This window comes from Pogona vitticeps, chromosome 4 (assembly GCF_051106095.1).
Source record: "Pogona vitticeps strain Pit_001003342236 chromosome 4, PviZW2.1, whole genome shotgun sequence".
In the NCBI taxonomy this organism is placed as follows: domain Eukaryota; kingdom Metazoa; phylum Chordata; class Lepidosauria; order Squamata; family Agamidae; genus Pogona; species Pogona vitticeps.
The window spans coordinates 200,271,814-200,297,483 of NC_135786.1; the positions used below are offsets into that span (position 1 = coordinate 200,271,814).

The 25,670-nt window shown below is 42.7% G+C and overlaps 2 protein-coding genes across 8 annotated transcripts in view; one reads left to right on the forward strand and one right to left on the reverse strand.

The window, feature by feature from the left end:
* The window catches only part of MTFR1 (mitochondrial fission regulator 1), a 29,566-nt gene extending 16,387 nt beyond the window's left edge, over positions 1-13,179 (forward strand). For 2 of the 5 annotated variants that reach the window (XM_020811846.3, XM_020811854.3), the window contains exons 4-8: positions 2,716-2,834; positions 4,975-5,198; positions 6,921-7,173; positions 8,666-8,816; positions 11,027-13,179. In XM_020811846.3, the coding sequence (XP_020667505.3) occupies positions 2,716-2,834; positions 4,975-5,198; positions 6,921-7,173; positions 8,666-8,816; positions 11,027-11,086 (807 nt within the window). In that variant the 3' untranslated portion in view covers positions 11,087-13,179. The remainder of the gene's footprint in view (positions 1-2,715; positions 2,835-4,974; positions 5,199-6,920; positions 7,174-8,665; positions 8,817-11,026) is intronic. The other 3 variants (XR_013545425.1, XM_020811872.3, XM_020811862.3) reach the window with 3 other exon arrangements.
* A 2,407-nt stretch (positions 13,180-15,586) lies between these two features.
* PDE7A (phosphodiesterase 7A) overlaps positions 15,587-25,670 on the reverse strand; it is a 68,112-nt gene continuing 58,028 nt past the window's right edge. For all 3 annotated transcript variants that reach the window (XM_020811896.3, XM_020811906.3, XM_020811914.3), the window contains 3 exons: positions 23,155-23,251; positions 21,244-21,324; positions 15,587-17,340 (listed from right to left, as the gene is read on the reverse strand). In XM_020811896.3, coding sequence (XP_020667555.2) covers positions 17,129-17,340; positions 21,244-21,324; positions 23,155-23,251 — 390 coding nt within the window. In that variant the 3' untranslated portion in view covers positions 15,587-17,128. The remainder of the gene's footprint in view (positions 17,341-21,243; positions 21,325-23,154; positions 23,252-25,670) is intronic.

Consider the following 25,670-nt stretch of genomic DNA (forward strand, 5'->3'; position numbering starts at 1 on the left):
TCCAGTGGCTCTTCATGTCGCTACAGAAGACAACAAGGTTGCCAACCATCTGAGCTGTCTAACCACCCAGGCTCACAAGTGGACCCTCAGCGACAACGTCTTCTCTCATCTCTGCTGTTGGTGGAGGACGCCAGGCCTGGACATCTTCGCCACCCAGATCAACACCAAGTGCAGCAGATACTGCTCCAGAGCGGGACAAGGGGAAGACTCTCTAGGCGATGCCTTCATGGTGGATTGGGACGACACCCTACTTTACCTGTTTCTACCCATTCCATTTATTCAGAGGATGATAATCAGGATCCATTAACTGGATCGAGATGCCATATTCATAGCACCATGGTGGCCTCATCAACCATGGTCCACCACTCTCAGGACCATGACCTCCAAATTTCTGAGGTTACCACTTCAAACTTCCCTACTCACTGAGGACGAGGGTCAGATCTACCATCCCAACCTCATCTCTCTACACCTGACTGTGTGGAGAATTCTGCCAAAGTGGCTGAAGTCCTGAATAGAGCAAGGAAACCATCAACTCAATTATTGTATTCCTACAAATGGAAATCCTTTATCAAATTTGCTCAATCACAGAAATTGCCCACAATTCCAGTTTCTTTAGATGCCCTCCTTAAGTTTCTTTGTTACCTGTTTGACCAAGTTTTGGCTCATTCAGCTTTAAAGTTTATATTTCTGCAATAGTTTCTTATCAACCTGAAGGGTCTGAAGCCTTCCATTTGTTCTCTCATCCCACGTTAAAGAGATTTCTCAGAAGACCGTGAAGTATGTGTCCACCTGTCCGACCTCCACTTCCCCAGTGATCTCTCTTCAGCACTTGGTCGCCCTCCATTTGAGCCCATGGCTTCTGCAAACTTTTATCCATCAAAACATTGTTCCTTGTGTCGATAACCTCTGCATGTCGGGCAAGTGAACTGGCTGCTCTTCGAGCTGATGACCCATATACAGTGGTGCCTCGCTTAACGAGCGCCTCGCTGAGCAATGAAATTGCTTAACGAGGCGCTCTGGGCCATCGCTGGAGCATTCGCTCCAGCGATGGCCCCATGGCGATTTTTCGCTTTGCGATATTCACTAACCGATTCGCTTAGCGATTCGCTTAGCGAATATCGCATAACGAAGCGGGGGAGAACAGCTGATCGGCAGTTCCAAAATGGCCGCCGGAAGGTCCGCGCCGCATTTTTGCGCCCTGCCCTCGCTTACCGAGGGCGCGAAAATGGCGGTGCTATGGAAGAACCTCGCACAGCGGTGAGTTTTCAAGTCATAGGAACGCATTGAACAAAGTTCAATGCGTTTCTATGGCTTTTTTATTTCCACACAGTGATGTTTCGCTATAGCGAAGGTTAATCTGGAACGGATTAACCTCACTATGCGAGGCACCACTGTATTAAATTTTTCCCTGACAAGGTTGTATTATATCCAGATGTGTCTTTCCTTCCCAAAGTGATCTCTGGTTTCCACGTTAATCAACCTCTAATTCTCCCAACGTTATTCCCTAATCCATCTTCTGATATTGGGCGCATGCTCCACTCCCTCGATGTTCATCGTGCCCTGACATTTTATGTTTCAAGAACTAAATATTTCCTTCTTTCTCCCAGACTTTTTGTCTGTTTCCATAAACCACAAAAGGGTTCTGCCTCCTCACAGACACTATCAAAGTAGATTGTCTCAGCCATTACACTGTCTTATGAATTGGCAGGCAAGGCTCCACCAGATGTGCTAAAGGCGCACTCTACTAGAGTGATGGCAACATCTACAGCTTTGTTGCGTGGTGTTGAAGTCCCTGACATCTGTCGAGCGGCCAGTTGGTCTACACCCTCGACTTTTGTGACACACTGTTGTCTCGATGTTGGGGCCAAGAAGGAAGCAAGTTTCAGAAGAGCTGTGCTGACTTTGTTGTTGGCGTGACAGCCCTCCTCCCAGTAAGTGAGCTTGCTAGGGACCCATTTGTGTGTATTCACAGAGGCCACGAAGAAGGAAGAGAGGTTGCTTACCTGTAACCGTAGTTCTTCGAGTGGTCCTCTGTGAATCCACACATCCCGCCGAGCCTCCCCACTGTCCGTCACTTGTTGTCTTGAGCTTTATGGGGGTCAGAGCTTTTGACAGCAGTGGACATTCAGAACTGAGGCAATGAGAGGGTGCACTAGGGGGCAGTGTCCTACTAATAATGTTTTTTAAGCTCTAGAATAGTCTGAGAAGTCCTGCACAGGCACAGTAAACCCATTTGTGTGGATTCACAGAGGACCACTTGAAGAACCATGGTTACAGGTAAGTAACCTCTGTATATCAGGAAGAATGTCCTGACAGTCAGAGCTGGTCACAGTGGAATATGCTGCCTTGGAGTGTGGTGAAGTCTCTTTCTTTGGAGGTTTTTAAGCAGAGTCTGGATGGCTATTTGTCAGGAGTTCCTGCATGGCAGGGAGTTGGACTCGATGGCCCCTGTGGTCTCTTCCAACTCTGAGATTCCATGATTCTATGATGTTGCTGATACTAAAACTCCTGCATTAGGTCACTTGTAATCTGCTTAGAACCCTTGCTTGGTGGTGTATCCCTGCTTTCTCATCTTCCACTTCATTTTTTCGTTATAGAAGGAGGGTGCTTTATCTTCCCATTCCTCTCACACAAGCACTAACATGACTTAGTGTAGTACTCTTTCAGAAGGCCTAAACTGCTACTCTAATTCATAATATTGTCTACTCAATCTAGCTTACTTCTCAGTCTGCAGAAGGCAGTAATTCTAACCAATTGAAAGATGATGGTGTAGTCTCGCTTGCAGACGTGGGATGGGTTGCTGAAGAAGAAGGTGAAGTCTGTACACGGCTCAGGTATGTTTCTCAAAATGTTCCTTCAGTGACTAACTCAAGTTGTGACCAGAGTATGAACTTGAACTGGGTGGCCTATTCAGTTGACTGTTGGCAGGGTTTTGTTGCTAAGGGGGGGAAATATGAAAGTTCCATAACCATTGTCAAGTTTCAGCATCTAGGGCTCATGGAGAATAGGGATGGCTGGTGCTTGGATATAGGCTAGACTTCTGTACTCTGACTCTAGATCAGTGGAGTGCCTTCTGGATGGGCTGGATTCATATTGGCACTACTTGGACAAGTAATATGGGTGAATGGGGGACATACTGATGGGAATAGGATGAGAGTTCCATTTTGTACCACTGAATGGTTACATTCTGTGTTATATAGAATGCATAGAACGCTTCAGTTGTGTTAGTGATCCCTCCCACCCCTGCAAAAATAAGTATGCTGCTATTTCAAGCTCAGTGGTTTAGGTATCTGACTGTGGAGCCAGAGATTGGAAGTTTGATTCCCCTCTGTGCCTCCTGTGAATAGACAGAGCCAACCTGTGTGGCCTTGGGCAAGCTGCACAGTCCCAGGGCTCCCCCAGAAGAAGGGAATGGTAAACCATTTCTAAGTACTCTCTACCTGGAAAACAATGAAAAGGGCTGCTATGAGTTAGAATTGACTTCATGGTGCATGATTATTATAGAGTACAGTGGTGCCTCACACAACGATAAATTCACACAACGATGGCTTTTCCTGAAAAATTTGCCGCCTCACATAACGATGTTTCCTATGGGGAATTTTTGCACAATGATGTCCCTTTTCGCTCCTGTAAAAGTGCCTTAAACTGTTTGAAACCTGTTTTAAATGCTTGGCATCGATAGTCCAGCTTGTGAAACGTAAGCAAACTTAATTTGGTGTTGTTCTGAGGCATCGTTAATTTTTGGTGAATTTTTTTATTCTCCATTGAAAGCCATTGAACGGTCCGGTCCGTCCAATGGCTTTCAATGGAGAAAACAAAAAATCACCAAAAATTAACGAAGACTCAGAACAACACCAAATTAAGTTTGCATAGGTTTCAGGAGGTGGGCTAATGATTGCAAGTATTTAAAACAGGTTTCAAACAGTTTAAGACACTTTTACAGGAGCGAAAAGGGACATCGGAAAGGGCTCTTTGATCCCTGTTTCCCTGCTTTTGAAGCTCTTTGAAAGCCGTTCAATGGCTTTCAATGGAGAATAAAAAAATTCACCAAAAATTAACGACGCCTCAGAACAACACCAAATTAAGTTTGCTTACGTTTCACAAGCTGGACTATCGATGCCAAGCATTTAAAACAGGTTTCAAACAGTTACAGGAGCGAAAAGGGACTTCACAAACCCATTCAAATGCATTGAGTCGGTTTCAATGCATTTCAATTGGGGAACCGCATTTCCCTCAACGATGTTTCCTATGCCGATTTTCACTTAAGGACGGCAGTCCGTTCCAATTGGAACGGATTAACTGGTTTTCAGTGCATTCCTATGGGAAATGGTGTTTCACAGAACGATGTTTTCACAGAACGGTTTATTTTCATTTTTTTAACCAATTAACATTGTTGTGCGAGGCACCACTGTATTTCAGACTATGTCTGAGTTGATATACTTTTGAAAACACTTTGGCTGCCATTGCATTCCAAGCTTGGAAAAAGTGGGGGCATCTTAATGGAAAAATCAGATGGGGTGGTTGTGGTGGTGACAATAGGAAGCTTTCAATCCCCCCAAAACAACCACAGGGTGGACATGACAGATGATGTCAACAGAGTTGTGCACTGTGTATCTTCACCAACTGGATTCTGGCTGACAAAACTACATACAGTGTATGGTGTGTGTGTGTGTGTGTGTGTGTGTGTGTGTGTGTGTGTGTGTGTGAGAGAGAGAGAGAGAGAGAGAGAGAGAGAGATTAAAAACAGCATACAGTTTTGCTGAAGTTCAATAAAACATTTTCAGCACTTAATACTAAACCTGAAATTCAGCAGAATCTTGGGATTGCTGCTTTTCCAATGGTGCTGTTTTAAGTTCTACAGAGGTCATTTTCTGGCTTAGAGTCTGCAGAATGAATCTCAGAATGGCTTCATTTTACTTTGTTGATACTGCTGCTTATGCTTGTAAGCACTATTGTTATATTTATCAATTACAGAGCAGAAGTCTGTCCAAAATCACAACCATTTCTCAGAGCTGAAGACTGTTCAGTGAGAGACCTAATACCAAAGCAATCAGAAGTAAAGGAGGACTCCAAGACTGCAGTGGTTACAAACAATGAAGCTTTGCAGAAAATCAGTGCATTAGAAAATGAACTTGCCACTTTAAGAGCACAAATAGCCAAAATTGTAAGCTTACAAGAACAGCAGCATTTGACAGCAGGTATTTTCTTCCTTTTTCTTTTTAAAACTTGTAACCAAATCAGTAGTATTATTTAAATAGTCTTTATTCAGAGGGGTGCCACCAACATGAGTATACATACATTGTAAGTGGTGACTTGTAGCCCACTTCTTGACTTGCATGAGATGAAAAAAAAAGTGAAGTGCTTCTTGCTGTTCAGTCCATCCAGACTGAAATGGGAATATTCATATTAAGAAGCAACATTTCAAAAACTGGAGCCTCAAGGTGATCTTGAGGAACTGATTTGTTATCAGACTTGTGTTTGTTTTATGAAATCTGTCTGGCGGTTATTGAAACTTATTTGAAACTTGTCCTTATAAATGAAAACAACTTTATAAAAGCTTCACAGTAAATGCTTTTGTGATGCTGTGATTAGTCCTTACAAAATTTCCAATTTATTCATCCTTGATTAATGATTTCTGAACAGAAATTGACAGGTTGTACTGGGAAGAGGTATAGAAATCAAATGAACAATTCTTTTGTATTCACTTATCTTTGACTTATGTTGCTGTGATTATCTTGCCTTTTGTTAGTAACCTGCACATGACAGTGAAGGGTACTGGAAGGATTAGAAGAAAGAAAAAATGTCTTTTTCAGTAGCATGGACTTACGTTCTTGATATTCAATTTTCTAGAAGTCATCAATGCCTGCTGCCAACATCAGCACAGTGTACAGAGCAGTAGAATCTAAATCACTGTTGTACAGTCTGAATATGTAAAATCTAGTAATTTCTTTATAATTGGCACACATTGTTTTTGGTTCCCAGAACACATCCAGATGTTGGCTAGGAGTTTAACACATCCCACATCTACATTTGCACATCCACCACCATCCCTTTATTTCACTACAGAAATGGGAAGATTGAAACTGCTCTTCCTTGCTGCTTGAATCGGGAGGTGAGGGGCAGGTGTAAAAGATTGAAGTTAAAAGGTCTTCCCTTTCCCAGCAACCACAGATTACTGTTTCCCTGCTTCTACTGGTGGCCAAAGAAAGATGATCTTAGAAGCCAGGAAATGATTTTGTTGTTTTTTCTGCTGAATAAAGTTAGTATGGCCCCACTAATTTCACAGATGCAGATTGCACACCCATTTGACTGAGGATATAGTTGTCATACATAACTGCCAGCATTTTCTCTCAGGCTGTAGTAGCTCTTAACATAACACTCATTGGTAAACATTCTGAGGAGTGTTCACTCCTGACAGACCAGAGAATGGGATTTGGAGACCTTCTTCTCTTTAAAGTCATTCCGTAAGCTTGAGAGGTTTGTATATTTGGCTTCTGATAGCTGATCTGTCTCTGTCAGTAGTTTCCTGAAGGCTTAGGTTAAGGGCTCAGCTGGCTTTTACCATCAGTGGGTATTCTCTCAGGAACTGAATGCAATTAAATGTATAATATTGACCAGAATGTCTGCTCTATATCCACCCGGAATTGGAAGTCTAGTGTCAGTACACTTAACTGTGGCCAAGTAGCATATTTGTTAGGAATAGTACACATCTGTTCTTTCTCCACTGTTTCTTGCACTCATATGGAAACAGTTCAAGATGGAGGCATAATACTAAGACATCCGGCAAATGCCACTCTAATTGATAAATACATTACATTTTCCACGTATTATGCTATACTGAGGTATCCTTTTGAAATAAAAAATGTTGTTTACAAAAGAATGACACTGTGAGCTATTTTAAGTGTGTAGTTTTGTTACAGGTGCAACAAGTTATTTTACATCAACCTCTGTTCCAGCACCAGGAGTGCCGCCGCCTCCTCCTCCTCCTCCTCTTCCACCTCCACCAATGCTCCAGCAGGGCCCCTCTGCCATTGACCTTATTAAGGAACGCAAAGGGAAAAGAATGAATTCTAGACAGAGTACAATAGATAATAATCCAAAGAAGCCTGAAGTGCCAAACATGATGGATATCCTCAAAGATATGAACACTGTAAAGTTGCGATCAGTGAAAAGGTGAATATATATATTTCTTTTTTTTTCCCTGCCCATAAACACACAGGAGTGGGAAGAGGAGTACAGTGGGCTCTCAACTTACGAACTTAATCCATTCTGGGAGGACGTTCGTATCTCAAAAAGTTCATACGTCAAAGTACCATTTCCTATTGAAATGCATGGGAACGAAATTAATCCGTTCCAGCATTTCAAAAAAATGCCAGATTTAAAATAAAAAGAGCAAGTCCCACGTTGGGACTGCAAAAAACACACACACAACAACAACAACAACAACAACAAAACTACAGAAACATAATTCCCCCAGTCCAAACCCACCCTCCAAAACGAACACAGAAAAGTTTTTTTTTGTTGTTTTTTTAAAAAGGACTTACCAGTCCCAAGCCTGCCGGTGGTCCGCTGACTCCGCTGTGGCCAGGGCCGAGCAGCCAAGCGCCCGGCCAGCTCTAGCCTCCCAGTGCTGGGTGAGCTTCGGTGGCTCCGAAGCCAAAAAGGCAGGGAGAAAGGGCGGGAAATTCGAATTTCCTGCCCTTCCTCCCTGCCTTCGGAGCTTTCAAAGGGCTTCCTCCGATGTCGGGGGAAAACCCTTTGAGAGCTCCGAAGCCACTGATCGCGGCGGTGGGAACCCCCAGGGAGGTCTCCCATGGTGGTGTGCAAGCCCTGGGAGACCTCCCTGGGGGTCCCCGCCGCCGCAATCGGCGTCTGCTGAGGTTTCAAAGGGCATTCCCCTGACATCGGAGGAAGCCCTTTGAAAGCTCCAAAGGCAGAGAGGAAGGGCAGGAAATTCGAATTTCCCACCCTTTCTCCCTGCCTTTTTGGCTTCGGAGGTTTCAGAGGGCTTCCTCCAACGTCAGAGGAAGCCCTTTGAAAGCTCCAAAGGCAGGGAGGAAGGCCAGGAAATTCAGATTTCCTGCCCTTTCTCTCTGCCTTTTGGGTTCATAACTCGATCCGCGTTCGCAAGTAGAGTCTACTACTTGCAATGCGATTGGCTTTATAACCCGAAATGTTGACAACTAGGGCCATTCGTAAGTCGAGGGCCCACTGTAGTTACAGTGAGGAACTATAATGTTTTGGGTGTTGCTTAGTATAGAATTAGAAATACCCACTCATATGCTCAATCTTGGTAACTGTTGGTCCACCGCAAAAGGCAATACTTTCTTTCTTGATGGTATATGTTTTAATATTAGGGAGAACATTTAATGTCACTCTTACTGTATAGCCTTTCTTCTCCTTTTAAATCAGCAAGAATACTTGGCACTATCACAGATAAAATAAAGGAGTATTGTAATAACATTCCCTTCCATGTTTTCTGTGAGTAGATGTTGTGCCAAATAAGAGGCCCTGAACTGAGAGATGGGCTATATAGTACTCATTGCTGATGCTCCTAGTACTTGAGGTAGGATGCAGAAGAGGAGATGGAAAAAGAATAGCAGGAAATCTATTAGCAACTTGTTGAAGTTTCTGTGGTATAAATCTTTGCTTCACTTTTTTGAAGACCAGATGAAAGCACAAAAAGAAAAACAGCTGACCCAACTGACCCTGCAACACTAATAGCTGAGGCTCTTAAAAAGAAGTTTGCTTATCGATACCAGAGTGACTGCCCAAGTGAGACTGAAAAACAGACATTTTCATCTGAAGCAAGACCAGTAAGTGCTATGCCCAAACACTGATTCACTATAGAATCATTTCAAAGTGGTGGATGAACATTTTTCTACCCTGATGACCCAACTCAAACCAGAGTCTGGAGGTGGTTTTCCTGTTCCTGGGTTATCGGTGAAGAAAAGGTTTCAGTCTAGATGTAGTGGCAGGTTTTTTCACTTTGTTCATTTCTGATTAGTTCAGTGTTGGTGGACAACCCATAGACCATGTGGTCCACCTCTCTTGCCCTTGCCCACCAATTCCCTCACACAGGTAGTGTGAAAAGGGTCCTCCCACATAACCCTCTTCAAGAGTATAATTGGGTTTCTACTAAACACCCCATTGAGTATGTATGAACTAGTGTTTTTGTGCATCACACTTGCAAGCATAATTGGACTCTCTCCAGGTCACTACGAGCTAGTGGGAGCTGAACTGCACATGTGGGAGAGTCTTCCCCAGGCCCCATGGCAATAGTATTTCTTATTGCTTGTTGTGGGGGTGGGGGTTAAATTAAAGCATGTCCTACCACCATGCCATTCATAGTATTGAAGATTACTGAAGTGGGGAGGATGCTTTAGCTCTGTCCCCATCCTAGCAGTCCAGCTCTGAATTTCTGATTGCTGGGATGGGGGTGACATGAAAGCCTCCCTACCTTTGCAGCCTAGGAAGCAGAGAGTGCAGGCATGTGCATGCGTAGTCCCTTGCTGCTGGCCTAATAGGCCCTGAGGACCACAACATTTGGTTTTCCCCCTTGGCAGAAATGGTTGGACAGTGTGCACAACGCTGTGTCTTGGTAAGGCTGAATTCTGTGCAATTTTGGCCTGCTGTTAGAAGCAGAAGGTGGAAACACATGGAAGGATTGCATTTTGAGCTCCTATACAGTGGTGCCTCACATAACGATCGCTCTGTTTAGCGATGAAATCACATTGTGATGGACTTTTTGCCATCGCAAGAGCGATCGCTTTGCGATGGCCCCTATGGGGAAAATTCGCTTTGCGATGATTGCGGGGGAGTGCTCCCCCACGATCATCGCAAAGGCCCCGCCGGTCAGCTGTTCCAAAAAACGCGCTTTGCACTGCTCACAGGGAAGCGCTTCCCTGGGAGCAGCCCAAAGGCTCACTTTTTGGAACAGCTGACCGTCGAGCCTTTGGGCTGCTCGCGGCGAAGCCTCTAGGCTGGCCTCTGGGCTGCTCCCGGAGAAGCGCTTCTCCGGGAGCAGCCCAGAGGCCCGCCCGTCGGCTGTTCGAAAAGGCGAGCCTTTGGGCTGCTCCTGGAGAAGCGCTTCGCCGCGAGCAGCCCAAAGGCTCACCTTTTGGAACAGCTGACCGGCGGGCCTTTGGGGGGGGAGCGGGGTGCTCCGGATTGGCGCCTCGGGAGGAGGGAGGGAAGGAGGGGCGAAGGGCCTGGCCCCGATCCCCCCCGCACTCCTGGGGCGGGCGCCAAGCCAGAGCGCTGCAAAGGAGGAGACGCCCACCCGCCCGGGACCGGGATCAGGGCTGCAGCGGCTGGACGGGGGGGCGGCGCACCAGAGACCTCCTCCTCGCCCCATCTGCGCCCCGCCAAGGAGACCGGGCATCCGGGGTTGCCTGGCTGGCTGGCGGTCAGTGGCACGCCCCTTCCTGGCTGCTGCCTCCGAGCCCTGGAGACAGCCGCGCTCCCTCGCTCTCGCCCAGCCATGGAAACCGGGCGTCCGGGGCTGGCTGGCTAGCTGGCGGTGCTTTGCCATGATCGGTTCCCTGCTTGGGGAACCGATCATTGCAAAGCAATGCTTTTTTTAGCAGCTGATCGGCGGTTTCAAAATGGCCACCCGCTGTTTTCTGGGACGGATTCCTCGTTTAACAGGCAGCCAAAATGGCCGCGCTATGGAGGATCTTCGCTGAACGGTGAGTTTTTTCCCCATAGGAATGCATTAAATGGGGTTTAATGCGTTCCTATGGGGTTTTTTGCCCCGCATAGCGAGGAATCCGGATAGCGAGTTTTTTTTAGAACGGATTAACGTCGCTATGCGGGGCACCACTGTATTGCCCTACTGTATAGCAGTCTTCCATCTTGGTGCCCTCTGGTGTTTTAGGTTGCATTTCACCAGCCCAACTCAGCATGGGAAATGGTGCTGGAAGTTGTGCCATGTGCAGGAGAACACTGAGTTGGGGAAGGTTAAATCATGAACTTACTCCAGATATTTAAATACTTGTGCTTCTTTTCATTCTCCCTTTCACAGTTTGGGCCACACATGCTGAAGTCTACAGGAAAAATGAAGACTCTAATTGAAAAGTACTGAAGAGAAGAAACTTCTTCCACAGGGTTAGGATTTCTTCAGCTACTTTGTGCAGAGGATCATTTATTTAATTCAGTGAATCTGAATTGAAATGTGCCTCTGATTTCCACAGGTGACTTTTTAAAGAAAAAGTAAAATGTGTATTTCAGAAAAGCACAGCTTCTTAGTACAAAAATGTTGCTGCATTACTAACACTAATTTATCTGTACCAAATACTTTACAGACTGGCACCCTGCAGAACATTTTTGAACACTGTGGCAGCAAATAGCCTTAAATTGTTATATCTCTGGTGTAGTAGCTGGAATTATGTATGGGAATTTTTATGCAGTTCATTTTAGCTTGTTGGATATCTCATTTTGAACATCTGTTGCATCTTGAGTTCTTGCGTTGAGAAGCTGCTCTGCCTTACATTGTTGAAGAGACAAGGCTTCAAACCTTATTTATTGTTCGGCAATTTAAACTTCAAAATTTTGTACACCTTGCCTAGGGAGCTTTAGTGAGGCATCTCATTGTTTAAGCATAAATGCTGCAGTGGTGGCATATTTACAGAGAATAAAATATCTAAAGCTCTAGTATTATTTATACATGATTACGTTTGATAATTTAGACTTTCTTCCAGGCAAGTAATGTTACAGAAAACCTGAAATGCTGCATATTTGGCATTGAAAAACTTGGAAAGTTGGAGCAGATGAAACTGGTTACCAGTGAAGTATATGTTTAACTCTGCAAGAATACAACACCATACCTTAAAGATCAAGTCCAAGAGCATTAGGTTACCTTTTCCCACCCCTTAATTGTGGTAAATCTAGGATGCATAACCCATGCTGCCCTCTTCTAGCTTTAAATGTAGCCTCAGGGTAGCCCCTTACTATTCACTATGGCTGGAAAATCTGTTCCAAAAACCACCCACTTTCCTTTCTGTTGACAGAAGAAAAGAGAGAGATCTATATCAAAAAGATGTGAAGAGTGTGTGCAGATTTTCCACTCCCAGCCAAAAATAAATAATAATTTGCTCCTATGGGAGGGTATGAGTTGAGCTGATTCTCCTGTGCAGTGCATGGCACTAAAAATGACTGGACTGGATAAATTCTTAATACAACATTTGTACCAGCAGCTGGACTAGTACTGCGTTGTTTAGCTTGCTGATACCTGAATTCTTCATTTGGAAATAAAGGAACAGAAAAAGATTGGATGTTGGAAGAAGGCAAAATGTAGTATAAAAATACAGTATTTCTAGAACTGACAGTTTTATAAATGAAACTCATGTTAAAGTCTCCTAATTTGAATTGTTCAACATTTGTGAGCATTTCTTTTAGGAACCTGTTACTTGACTGGCTCAAATTCTAATGGTAAAATAGATTATCCCTTTAAAGTGTTAATATAATGCAGGTGTTAAATACAGTAATGTTCCTGAAATGTTTCAGTGCTTTCATTTTAAGTGTTTTATAAGCTTAGTTTTATGGACCATTTTTAGCCTGATATGTAAAAATGCTTTGAGATGTTTTGAAGCCAACAGTTCTCAGATATGTTTGTATTTTATCCTATACAACCAATGTGCAAAATTAAACAGCCTGAGTTCAACTCTTTATTTATATATATTATTTATATATATTTTTCCTCCTTATAGAAGGGACTCAAGGGTAGCCCTTCAGTTTTAGTGTATGCAGACATTAGGATTAATTCATGGTGCACTATGGAGATGTATTTTGAAGCTACTAGAAATGGTGCCTGAACTAGCTGATAAATTAAGGCTGCAGTCCTAAACAGAGTCTCCTGGTACTCAGGGATGTCCAAGTAAACATCAGTGAGACATGAATCCCTAATATGATTAACAAGATAATAGCAATAAAGCAACTGTTATCAGAAAAAGCCTTGGACCTAGCTACCCCGTTTCCGCTAAAATAAGACATAACCTGAAAATAAGACCTAATATGATTTTTCAGGATGCTCATAATATAAGCCCTACCCAAAAAATAACCCCTAGTTAAGTGAAACCCACCCTCCACCATTGTGCAGCAACCAGAAGATGACATGACTGTATTTGAATAAATGTAGATTGGTGTACATGAAAAAAATAAAACATCCGCTGAAAATAAGCCATAATGTGTGTGTGTGCGTTTTGTGTTTTTTTGGAGCAAAAATTAATAAGACCGTCTTATTTTTGGGAAAACAGGGTACCTAGAAGAACATGGTTTGTTTCTTTTATCTGTGTTGAAAGAACAGCCACCAGATGTTGGATTACAGTTCCCATCATTTTTTAAACTTGACCGTGCTGAGTAGGACTGATTAGAACTGAAATGTATCATTATCTAAAGGGCAGCATGTTTCCCACCCCTATTACAGATAAAAGTTTTAGCAACCATATTGCAGATTGAGGTGAGGAAGGTAGAGATAAAGAGGGATGAATTTACCTAAGACCAGCAAGAAATTTCATAGCCGACACAAGACTGAAATAGGACCCCCTTTCTGTTGCATTGTTCTGTTCAAGCATTTCGCTAACGACAATCTTCGAGACTTGCTTGTAAAGAGGTTTATAATAATAATGAGTCTTGGTTGGTGCATGTTTAGTAAAATTTTGTGCAGTTTGGTTGTTGTGGGTTTTTTGGGCTCTTTGGCCGTGTTCTGAAGGTTGTTCTTCCTAACGTTTCGCCAGTCTCTGTGGCCGGCATCTTCAGAGGACTGGAGTAGCACTCTGCTCTGGTGCAGTTTGTTTGGGAGTTGAGTATTTATAGCTGCTGGATCAGCTTTTGTCCTTTTCAAGAGATGGGAGATTATGGTGATCAGTGTGTTTTTGTTGTAGGTGTATTGTTGTGATAAGGAGGAGAGATTATCTGTCACTGTGATTGATGGGTGGTGTTAGCTGGTCTTTTGTGTGTAGTAATCACTGGTCCTTGTGGCTGGGTAGAGTTCACAGGTTGTATTTTTCAGAATGGGCTGGCAGGCCATATTTAGTTTTAGGCCTTCTTTCCTGTTGAAGTTCTGTTTATGTTTATTGATTTCAATGGCTTCCCTGTGCAGTCTAACATACAGAATGCTTGTCCAGTATTTCAGTATTTTGAAATAGAATTTCATGTCCAGTTTATTTTAGGGCATGTTCAGCTACAGCAGATTATTCTGGTTGTTTTAGTCTGCAGTGTCTCATGTTCTTTTGATTCTGTTGTGGATGCTTCATTTTGTGGTTTCAATATATACCTGGCCACAACTGCAAGGTATCCGGTATGCTCCTGCAGTGGTGAGGGGGTCCTTTCTGACCGTAACATTTAATGCATTTTGTGGTGGGCTTGAATACTGTTTGTAGGTTGTGTTTTTTCAAGTTTCCCCATGCGGTCCATGACCCCTTTGATGTATGGCAGAAATATTTTATTTGTGGGTGGCTGTTTTTCTTCTTCAGTTTGGTATTGTTTTCTTGGTTTGATGGCTCTTGTCATTTCATTTTTGGAATAGCCATTTGCCTGTAGGGCCAGATTTGCATGGCCTACCAGTGTTTTAATTATGCCTCTTTTTTGCTGTGGGTGGTGGTTGGAGTTTTTGTGTAGGTACCAGTCTGTGTGGGTGGGTTTTCTGTAGACCTTGTGTCCCTATAGGAGGTCAGTTTTGCGTACGAGCATGACATCTAAGAACGGGAGTTGGCCCTCTATTTCTTTTTTCATGGTGAATTGTATATTTGGGTGGATGCTGTTGAGATGGTTTAGAAATTTGTTATCCAAAATTTAAGTAGCAATGCTGGAGGTATTCAAGAAAAAACTGGACAACCATCTGTCAGATCTACTTTGACTGAGATTCCCAAACTGAGCAGAGGGTTGGACTCAATAGCCTTATAGGCCCCTTCCAACTCTAGGATTCTGGGCTCGTAAGCATTTCTCCAGAATTGCCTTGAAGAAATAAAATATATCGAGGCAGAACCTATAGTCAAGCAAGTGAAAAAGATGGTGTTGAGATTTAGAATTCAAAGATAAGAACAGTTGAGCAGTAAGACAAAAATATATATCCCTTTTGTTTTGGGCTTCTTGGAGCACATACAGACTTTGCTCTAATGGTCTCTTAGAACGTTAATGGCATACAGTCAAATTTACATAACCAGATGGAAAGCACTTTTACAAGTTAACCCAAATGTGCAACTATACTGTATTAAGATTCAACAAGTTGCAACCTGGGTATTTGAATGTTTAAGCTGAAAGGAGAACATCAGTGGGCAAAATCCAATGATAAAAAGAATAATACTTATGTAACAGGAGTTTCCTTTCTACCTCCCTGCACTGTTCCTCTCCATATGTTCTAATGGATCTCCCAACCATCTTGAGCAGAAGTGTGGCACACATATAGGGGGATCCATTTTTCTAGTTCATGAGCAGACTGAAATTCCATTTTACTCCGTTAAAATCGCATAGATTGTTTGACTTTTAAGATGTATTTTCAAGTAAAGCTCAAAGGAGACACCAGGAGGGATTTCATAATTAAAATGATCCCAATTCATTCTTTGCATCTAAAGCTAGACTCGGGAGATAATGTGAAAAGTTTTTATTATTAATCAAAAGTTAACAGCAACAGGCACATTAAAATGAGTATGGCAAAGCCTTTAACAAATGGCTTTACACTGAAGCTCTCTCCCAAAAATGGCTGTTGCAAACTGTAAACAGAATGGAATAAACAGTCTTTACAGTAAGAACAAGGGAAATACAAATGAACAAAAAGAAAGCACCAGTTTCTCAAAATAGATTACAATTGTGCTTACAGTACTTAAAACAATGTTTAAAAACAAATTACAAAAAAGGAATGCTTGAAGATTAAAAATTAGTCCTTAAAATTTGTCCATAAAAACATTTCTCCTTTTCACATCAAAAAAACCCATAATGGGTAACGTTTCAGTAGAGGGAGGAATAAGTAAACAATGCACTTTTTCAATCAACAAAATTTGGTCACTTAGCTTTGTGCATAGTTTAAGGCAGCTGTAGCAACCTGTTAGTTTCCCCCCTGTGGCTGCTCATGAAAATGTCACATTCTAAAAAGAATAAATTAAAAAAATGCCTTTCAAATCTGTCCCATCTTCCCCTTCTTCCCCCAAATCTTCACTCACACTTAACATGCACGCAAGCACACACACACATACACACGCTGCAGTGAAAGGGGCATCTGTACCCTTTTTCTGAAGGACACATTTCCCATCCCACTTTATTTCAGATTGGCAAATACCCTGAGCTGTTTCTGGTGTTCGTAGTCATTCCACCTCTCTTTTTTCTTGCATGTGCAGTTCAAGTGTACAATGGTGAAAACAACATGCAAATGTTTCCACTGCAGAATCGTAACACATTTAGGATGCTTCCTCTCTTCCATCCCTTCCCACCTCCCCTCCCCAAATGCAATATTTCTGCCTGCTATAATCGCATTCCCATTTTGCACTGGAGTAAAGCTTGGCTGTGCTCTATGTTAAATGTTCAGTTCCCAATGCACAGCTAAATTTTTGATATACAGGAGACTTCTCTCTTGGTAACAGGAAAACGAGCTGCAGTTTCAGATTTGATCTTTTAAGTAGTGGTTCCTTCACAGCCATGCATAAAGGTTAGTCTAGAATCTATAGTTTCCAAGTGTATTTGTAAACATCAGCTCTTGCCCGAGGCGGCCAAGTATGGGCACTTCACATTTCCACATTTTGGACAAGGACTGAATAGAGTCTTGCAAAATTCCAAGAGAATTTCCATGTCGTGTGACAACTCTGAAGGCTGTATTTCAAATTTCCTCTAAAAACAGATTTTTAAAAAATGTGGCACGTAACAATGCATTTTGTACTTTTCTCCACTAAGGTTCGTTCACTCCTCTGGTTTGCATATTCAAGGTTCCATGCAGAAGCCAACCAAGGCATACGCATATTGCTATGTTCAGATCTTGCAACCGAAAACTGGGTTCAAACGATCTATCAAAGAAAAATCTTCAAAATAAATAATGCTGGCATTGTTTACACTGAAACCTTGGCAAGTCAGACAAAATGTATCCTCAAACCCTGTTCCAAAGATACCAGGCAAGAGGCAGTTTGTGAAGCAGATCCTAGGATCAGGATAGTCGTTGTTCCTGAGGTACTACATCAGAGTCCATTTCCTCAAATGCAGGATCAGTGTCATCGCCACCATTGGACTGCTCTCTCTGCACACCCTTCCAGCTAGCTTTATTCAGTCCCAAATGACCCAGCATGGTTTGAGACAGCTTTGTGTTTGAGAAACGGGCCCATTCTCCAAACAGTGGCTCCACCAAATAGGTCATAAAACCTAGAGAGAGAAAACATCTTGGAATTAGAATACCAGGTGGATGTGCACATTTTAAGTGCAACTTTTCAACACTAGTTATTTTATTGAGGCTTTATTTTTATCTTCTTACACTACCCTGGGCACTCGAAGAAAGGAAATGTGTTCAAATAAACATGTTATATTTTAATGTGAATGAAAGTTCAGAGGAAATATGCTTTTTTTGTTGTCCATCCAACCTCCATTTTATGGAACAATGCTGAGCAGCACAAAATCTCACACAGTTCTTATCAGTAGACACAAATATCAGTAGTTATTTTATATTCTTCTAAAATAAGCCAGGAGTTTCCTTTTAAAAAAGCAAAAAGCAAGGTGTGCTGCTTATATACCACCCCATAGTGCTTAAATATATGACTTTTAAAATTACCGTATTTTTGCTCCATAAGACACACTTTTCCCCAAAAAAATGTGGAGGGGGGATTTATGCGTCTTATGGAGCGAAGCTAGCAATTTCATCCCCGCTGGCCCCATGGGGGGAGCGTCGCAAGGGTCTGGGTGAGCCTTCCAGGACCCTTGCGACGCACCCCCCACGGGGCCAGCGCGGGCAAAATCACCAGCTTCCAGGTGGGGGGAGCGTCGCAAGGGTCCTGGAAGGCTCACTCAGACCCTTGCGACGCTCCCCCCACCCCCGCACGGGGCCAGCGCGGGCAAAACTGCCAGCTTCTGGGAGTCTTTTGAGGCTTGGGAAGCTTCAGAAGACTCCCAGAAGCTGGTGATTTCACCCCCCTGGCCCCGTGGGGGGGGAGCGTCACAAGGGTCCAAGTGAGCCTTCCAGGACCCTTGCAACACTCCCCCCACCCCCACACAGGGAAGCGCGGGTGAAATCGCCAGCTTCTGGGACTCTTTTGAGTCTTGGGAAGCTTCAGAAGAGTCCCAGAAGCTGGCGATTTTGCCCCCTCTGACCCCCGGGGGGGCAGGGTGAGTCTCAGGGTCCTGGAACACACCCTAGGACCCTTTGGAGGCTCACCCTGCCCCCCCCCCACTGGGCCAGATGGGGAAATCACCAGCTTCTGGGACTCTTCTGAATCTTCCCAAGCCTCAAGAGTCCCAGAAGGTGGCGATTTCACCCCCTCTGACCCCGGGGGAGGGGGCAGGGTGAGCGTCCAAAGGGTCCTAGGGTGTGTTCCATAAGATGGACCTCTCCATAAGGCTCACCAAATTTTAGGAGAAGAAAACAGATTATTTTTTCCTGTTTTCTCCTAAAAATTTGGTGGATCTTATAGAGAGGTGCATCTTATGGAGCGAAAAATACGGTATACAGGCTACACATTTCCTCCCCCTCAGCAAGCTGGGTACTCATGTTGCCAACCTCAAAAGGATGGAATGCTGAGTGAACCTCAAGCCAGCTGTCAGATCCATTGGAATCGAATGCTGACTGTGAGCAGAGTTTTGACTGCAATACTACAGTTCAACTACTGCGCCACAAGGCTCTTCCTTTAAAGAGCTGTATTAAAATCATTAGGTATGAGGAGAAAATCTATGGCCAAAATCCTCTTATGTAACTTACTTCAGCCGAGGGGAAATTATTGCGACAGTAGCAGATAACTGCTAATTAGAATCCCTGTTGCTGTGCCTTATGTGTTTCCTTGCTGTGTGCAACTTGGTTACCTTCACACAGAACATGAAATCCAATAAAGAGTCCCAACTTGAATTCCAGGCCCCACAAAAAGACACCCAACTCACATGCAACAAAGACTCAAATGAGAAATTGTAATATGGACTCTAATTAGGGGACCATCTGCCACTATGGTGACATCACTTTCCCTTAATGCATATCTTGCATTAAGTTATGCAAGAGGTCTTTGGCCTAGGATTTCATTGTGTTCCTATGACTGGAAGTGTCAATATTTATGAGAGAAAAATAAATGTAGATGTGGCACCAAGATAAAAGACCAAGAAATAGAATATTCACCAAGAAAATTCTTTGGAAAGAAGCAGCCCATGACTTTCCAAACTTTTAATGCTAAATACTGAATGGAAGATTAATATTGCGCTTCTTTGCATAGTTGTGTAACTATGTTATGGGCTAGTACTAAAAGTAAATCCTTTTTGCACATGCTAGTTCAAAGAAACCACACAAAATCCTACAAGGTAGGCTTCAGCAATATGTGGACCGAGAACTCCCAGAAGTACAAGCGGGATTCCGAAGGGGCAGAGGAACTCGAGACCAAATTGCTAACATGCGCTGGATTATGGAGAAAGCCAGAGAGTTCCAGAAAAACATCTACTTCTGCTTCATTGATTATGCAAAAGCCTTTGACTGTGTGGACCACAGCAAACTATGGCAAGTCCTAAAAGAAATGGGCGTGTCTGACCACCTTATCCATCTCCTGAGAAACCTATATGTGGGACAGGAAGCAACAGTTAGAACTGGATATGGAACAACTGATTGGTTCAAAATTGGGAAAGGAGTACGACAAGGCTGTATATTGTCTCCCTGCTTATTTAACTTATGCAGAATACATCATGCGAAAGGCCGGACTGGAGGAATCCCAAGCTGGAATCAAGATTGCCGGAAGAAATATCAACAACCTCCGATATGCAGATGATACCACTCTGATGGCAGAAAGTGAGGAGGAACTAAAGAACCTTGTAATGAGGGTGAAAGAGGAGAGTGCAAAAAACGGTCTTAAACTCAACATCAAAAAAACTAAGATCATGGCCACTGGCCCCATCACATCCTGGCAAATAGAAGGGGAAGATATGGAGGCAGTGACAGATTTTATCTTCTTGGGCTCCATAATCACTGCAGATGGAGACAGCAGCCACGAAATTAAAAGACGCCTTCTTCTTGGGAGGAAAGCAATGACAAACCTTGACAGCATCTTAAAAAGCAGAGACATCACATTGCCAACAAAAGTCCGAATAGTCAAAGCTATGGTTTTTCCTGTTGTGATGTATGGAAGTGAGAGCTGGACCATAAAGAAAGCTGACCGCCGAAGAATTGATGCCTTTGAATTGTGGTGCTGGAGGAGGCTCTTGAGAGTCCCCTGGACTGCAAGGAGAACAAACCTATCAATTCTAAAGGAAATCAACCCTGAGTGCTCCCTGGAATGACAGATCCTGAAGCTGAGGCTCCAGTACTTTGGCCATCTCATGAGAAGAGAGGACTCCCTGGAAAAGACCTTGATGTTGGGAAAGTGTGAAGGCAAGAGGAGAAGGGGAAGACCGAGGATGAGATGGCTGGACAGTGTCACCGAAGCAACCAAAATGAATCTGACCCAACTCCGGGAGGCAGTGGAAGACAGGAGGGCTTGGCGTGCTCTGGACCATGGGGTCACGAAGAGTTGGACACGACTAAACGACTAAACGAACGATTTGGTAAGAACTGTTCGCCTCCAACTATGTAGGCTGAAGTGAGTCTGATTCTGCATTTATATGAATATACTCAGGTGTCATGTTGCATGTGCAGTAGACATGTGAAGAAAGGAGCCCTATCAGTTGTGTCTCCACACAATCTGAAGCACTTCCTCTATCCAATCTGTTGCATGGAGAGTGACAATAGAGGAATGCAGGTAGCACATTCCGTTCCTCCCACGTAAATTTAACCTCTAGGACCAGAATAGGACTGAACAGATTCAGTTTGAGATCTCAGTGAACTACTCTCACTTAACAGGATAATGCAGAGAAAAACACTAAGGGCAGAATAAGTACGTGAGCCTGTGTAGCCAATGTCTATGCAAATGCCTATTTTATGAATACACCAAGATTTCAGACATGTGAATCTCATTCAAGCACCTTTAAGGAGTATGACATTTTAAAAAAATGTTTATAATTTGTCAAAGACTTTCAAAATTGTTCATACAATTTATCTCTCTCAAATTATACATTAAGAGAAACTGCAGTAACTTTTAGATCTTTAGTTACCAATCTGGATGTTGGCAATGGTTTCTGTCTGTCGATCACACAGTGGACTAACACCCAAGCAGTATTTTTTCTCAACATCTCCTGCAAACAGAATACTGCTTTCATTAGATATTCTCTGTAATTCAACACGCCTCAAAAGTAGCAGGCTTTCATTTGTTACAGTCAAAGGGTAAAATTTAGGACAGTCAGTATTTATTAAACTTAAAAATATTCAGGACTACAATTTTATCATTATAAAATAAGCTTCATTGTAACTGTTTAGATACATATGGTAAATCATTAGAAAGGAAATTTGTGAGGAGTATCAGTAGTTTCCAACTGTATTGGTCCATTAATTGGTGAGAAACTGCTGGCACAACAAATTCATACTCCCACCTGCAGCTCCCTATGCATCCTGAGTTGGGAAAATGAGGGGGAGGCAAGGGGAAGTCTATTTCCACAATGCGCTATGCTGTCTCCAATAAAATCAAAAGCATGTAAGACAGCAGGTCTTGCTGAACCTATGTCCTCACAGACTAGTACTGGTTTTCAAAAGAAACAACTGTCAGAAAGAAGTAAGATCACTGTTATTGACTTTAAAAGAACCATAGCACATTCAGTAGCATTATTCCATGAAATAATTTCAAATACAGGAATAACTTGCAGAAAGTTCAAGGCCAAGCAAACCAGGAGTCTCCAGAAATTCCCACTTCTTGCCTTAAAGATAAGGAAAGCAATTTGTACCCTCCAAAATTTGTTCAAGTACAACTCCCATTAAGTCCGTTCAAGCACAGCCAATAATGAAATATGACTGATGCTATGGTCAATCAATACTGGAACTACACCGGTTGTCTACCTTTTCCCAAAACAGGTTTACTACGGAAATGCATTGACACATTTTGAAAGAGGAAAGGCTAAATTGCCAATGATAAGGGATGGCAATGTTTTCTTGGTACTCAAATAACTAAATGGATGGAGAAATATGGCTACCACCCAAGGACAATATCCTCCCCAAACTTATCATTGGCTATAGCTAGTACTGTGTTTCCCTGAAAATAATACAGGGTCCTATATTAATTTTTGCTCCAAAAATGCATTAGGACTTATTTTCAGGGAATGTTTTATTTTGCAGTTATGTCATCTTCTAGTTGCTGCACAATGTTGGAAGGCAGGGTTTCACTTAACTGGGGCTTATTTTTGGGGTAGGACTTATATTACAATCCTGCCAACCTAGCAGTTCGAAAGCATGTAAAAATGTGAGTAGATAATAGGTACCACCTCAGTGGGAAGAAACGGCATTCCGTGTTTAGTCGCGCTGGCCATGTGACCATAGAAACTATCTTCGGACAAATGCTGGCTCTATGGCTTGGAAATGGGGATGAGCACCGTGCCCTAGTTTCGGACACAACTGGACTAAATGTCAAGGGGAACCTTTACCTTATATTACAAGCATCCTTAAAAGTCATTCTAGAGGTTCAGGTTAGGTCTTATTTTCGAGGAAACAGGGTAACACCTTAAAAGCTTTCAAAATAGTTAAAATAATTGTAGTGGACAACCATACAGTTATAAGGACTTTAGCAACCTAATCTAATTGCAATTCCAGTTCCTCAACTGTACAGGCAGTTTAAATCAGCGTACAGAAAATAGTGTCAAAGATATTTGGGTGTGGGGGTTTTTTTGTTTTTGGGTTTGTTTGTTTTTGGTTAATGTGAAACAGCATTTTAGGCAGGAAAATGTAAGGTAAACACATTTTATTAAACTCAAATCCATCCACCAACCATGATTTTACTAAACAATTCCAACTGCATATATCTGTTGCTCCTGTGAACTGCTCAAATATGTTTTCCAATCTCCTACAAAAGCCCGGGAACAATTCAGTCTGCTTTCATTTCATATTCCTTGAAGAAATTGCTTCATTTTTTCAGCACTTGCCTTGATGAAAGAATTCTTCTGTTACTTTCTCACTCCACTGCTTGCTCAGTTCCCAGGTCCGGCAGGGGTTACAAATATCAGCACATTTCAAAGCCATCTAGCAAATAAACACACAGTTGTTAACTGCATTTTGCAAGATATCATAAACCACCTCATACCACACACTTAATTTTGGAATTCACAACATCAAGCATAAAGCAGCTGCTTTTAAAATCCAATGCCTAGGTAGCAAGTAAGTGATATCTGTAAGGACAGGCTGTTTATCTGTAACTGTGGTTCTTTGAGTGGTTACCCATGAATTCACACACATGGATACTTTTAAGCTTGCACAAAAGAATCTCTGGAACATTCTAGAGTTTACCTCCTGCCTTCTATCATATATTGCTCCACCCAAGGGTCATTCCCTCAGTTTTCTCTATCTGCCACCAAGCACAAGCATGTCTAGTCTGGCAGGCTGAGGGAAGGCTGGGCAAGTTGTGTGAATTCATGGATGACCACTCAAAGAACCACAGTTATATGTAAGCAACCTGTTCTTTTTCTTCACGGTCTCCATAAATCACATACATGGGTGACCCAAGCTCATTTACCTGGCTATGGGATATCACACCAATGTTGTAGATAACACAACGCTACTGAATGACGCATCCATCTTTGCTCTTATGTCAAATCTATAATGGTTTACAAAGGTGATGGGTTGGGATCAAGTTGCAGTCATACAAATGTGTCACAACTGGGCTCCTGTTAAGAAGGCTATAGATGCCACCACAGCTCACATGGAATGCCCTTCCAAGAGTCTGGCAATCCTTTCAAAGAATCTGGCAATCGGCAAGCAAGTAAGATAATGAAATTGCCTTTGCAATTCATCTGAAAAGTCTTTGTGTGGACACTTGTTCTCCTTTTCTTTTTCCTTGACGACAAACTTAACAGTCTATCTATTTTTCTATTCAATTTGTTCTATCTAAATAGAAAGTCTCACATCTAAAGTGTGAAGTGTCTTCTCTAGGCTGGATGCTGGATTTAGAAATAAAGTTGGTAAAACTAGCAGTTGCATGAAAATGGGTAAAGTACATTAGGTAAAAATGAAATGTTAAATAAAGTGACTTTCTCTTTATAGAACTAGAGATAGGATTTATCAACATAAAGCTGACAACTCACTTGCCCTTCTCACTGAGATTACAGTGACTAGAAACACAGTATTATATGATATTAGACTTAAATTAACCATGGCCATTGGTCCAAGTAGGAGGGGTTGTTAACTGATACAACATTGGACAAATATCACTGAGGTGTCAGAGGTTTTACATTTGGATAAATATTATTTAATCCTCTCAAGAACCACTTAACGAGTTTGAGAATAATTTTGAACAAGTTGAGCCTTCTGATTGATGTGTGACAACTGCTGACAAATACACTTTTAGCAAGGATTGAGCAAGGCCTTTTCTTTAAGAGAAAGAAGAAAATGTAAGACGGGAATTTTACAGTAGCCTCAGACTCTTTCACCATCAACAATATCCCAGGAGCAGAAGACTCTGCATTTGGTATTTGTCCAAGTGGCAAACAGACCCATCTGTGGCGCTCCCCATTTCTGTTATCTGATTGTAAATTTCATGAGACAGATCCCATTCATAAGAATGAATCTGACCCCTGCTGAGAGTATCTGAAGTGAGTGACACTAGGAAAAATTATCTCTCCAGGGTCTATTCCCAGAAGAGCATTGTTAGAAGTAGCAAAGTCACTGAATGTGTCCCACCCTGTTTGTTTATATAGTCATGGTGGTGATATCTATTATAATTTGAATTATCTTCCCCACCACAATCGACTTAGAAGGCTTTAAAGACATGCAGCAATGGGCTTGAGTTACAGGAAGCCAGATTTCAGTTCAGTGTCAGAGGAAACTTTCTAACTGTTAAAGCAATACGATAATGGAACTGATTACTTCAAGAGGTGGTGAGTGCTCCAACACTGGAGGCAAGGTTCCTTCTAAACTGCGTGCATGCTTGCAACTCCACCTCCCTCCATGCAGCTTTCTTCCTCCTTTGCACAGTGATAGTTTTCAACCCCTTTGATTCCAGTTGCAACTGAACCCTGTGTGCAGTGGGGCAGAGTTGTGCATGCGTGCAGAGGCAAAGGTGTGTGAGAGGGGTGGAGCCTCACCCAGCAGGGCTGAAAATTAGAGGGTGCGTTGGCTGGAGGCATTCAACAGAAATTTAGACAACCACCTGACAGATACCCTTTGATTTGTATTCCTGCATTGAGCAGGGGGTTCAATTTGATGGCTTTATAGTCCCCCTTTAACTTCATTATTCTATGATTCTAACATCTCTAATTGGCTTATGTATTGCGTCTGTTCTTGAGGTGACCACAGTGCATGAATCTACTTGCCTTGGCAATGGGCACTCCATCCCATCAAACTGGCATCTGCTACTTTTGCCAGCAATGGTTGGAGTGTTTTGAAAGGCATACCCGTCAATAATTTGTGTTTTTTTGGGGTGGGGTGGGGGGTAGCCATCACTGGG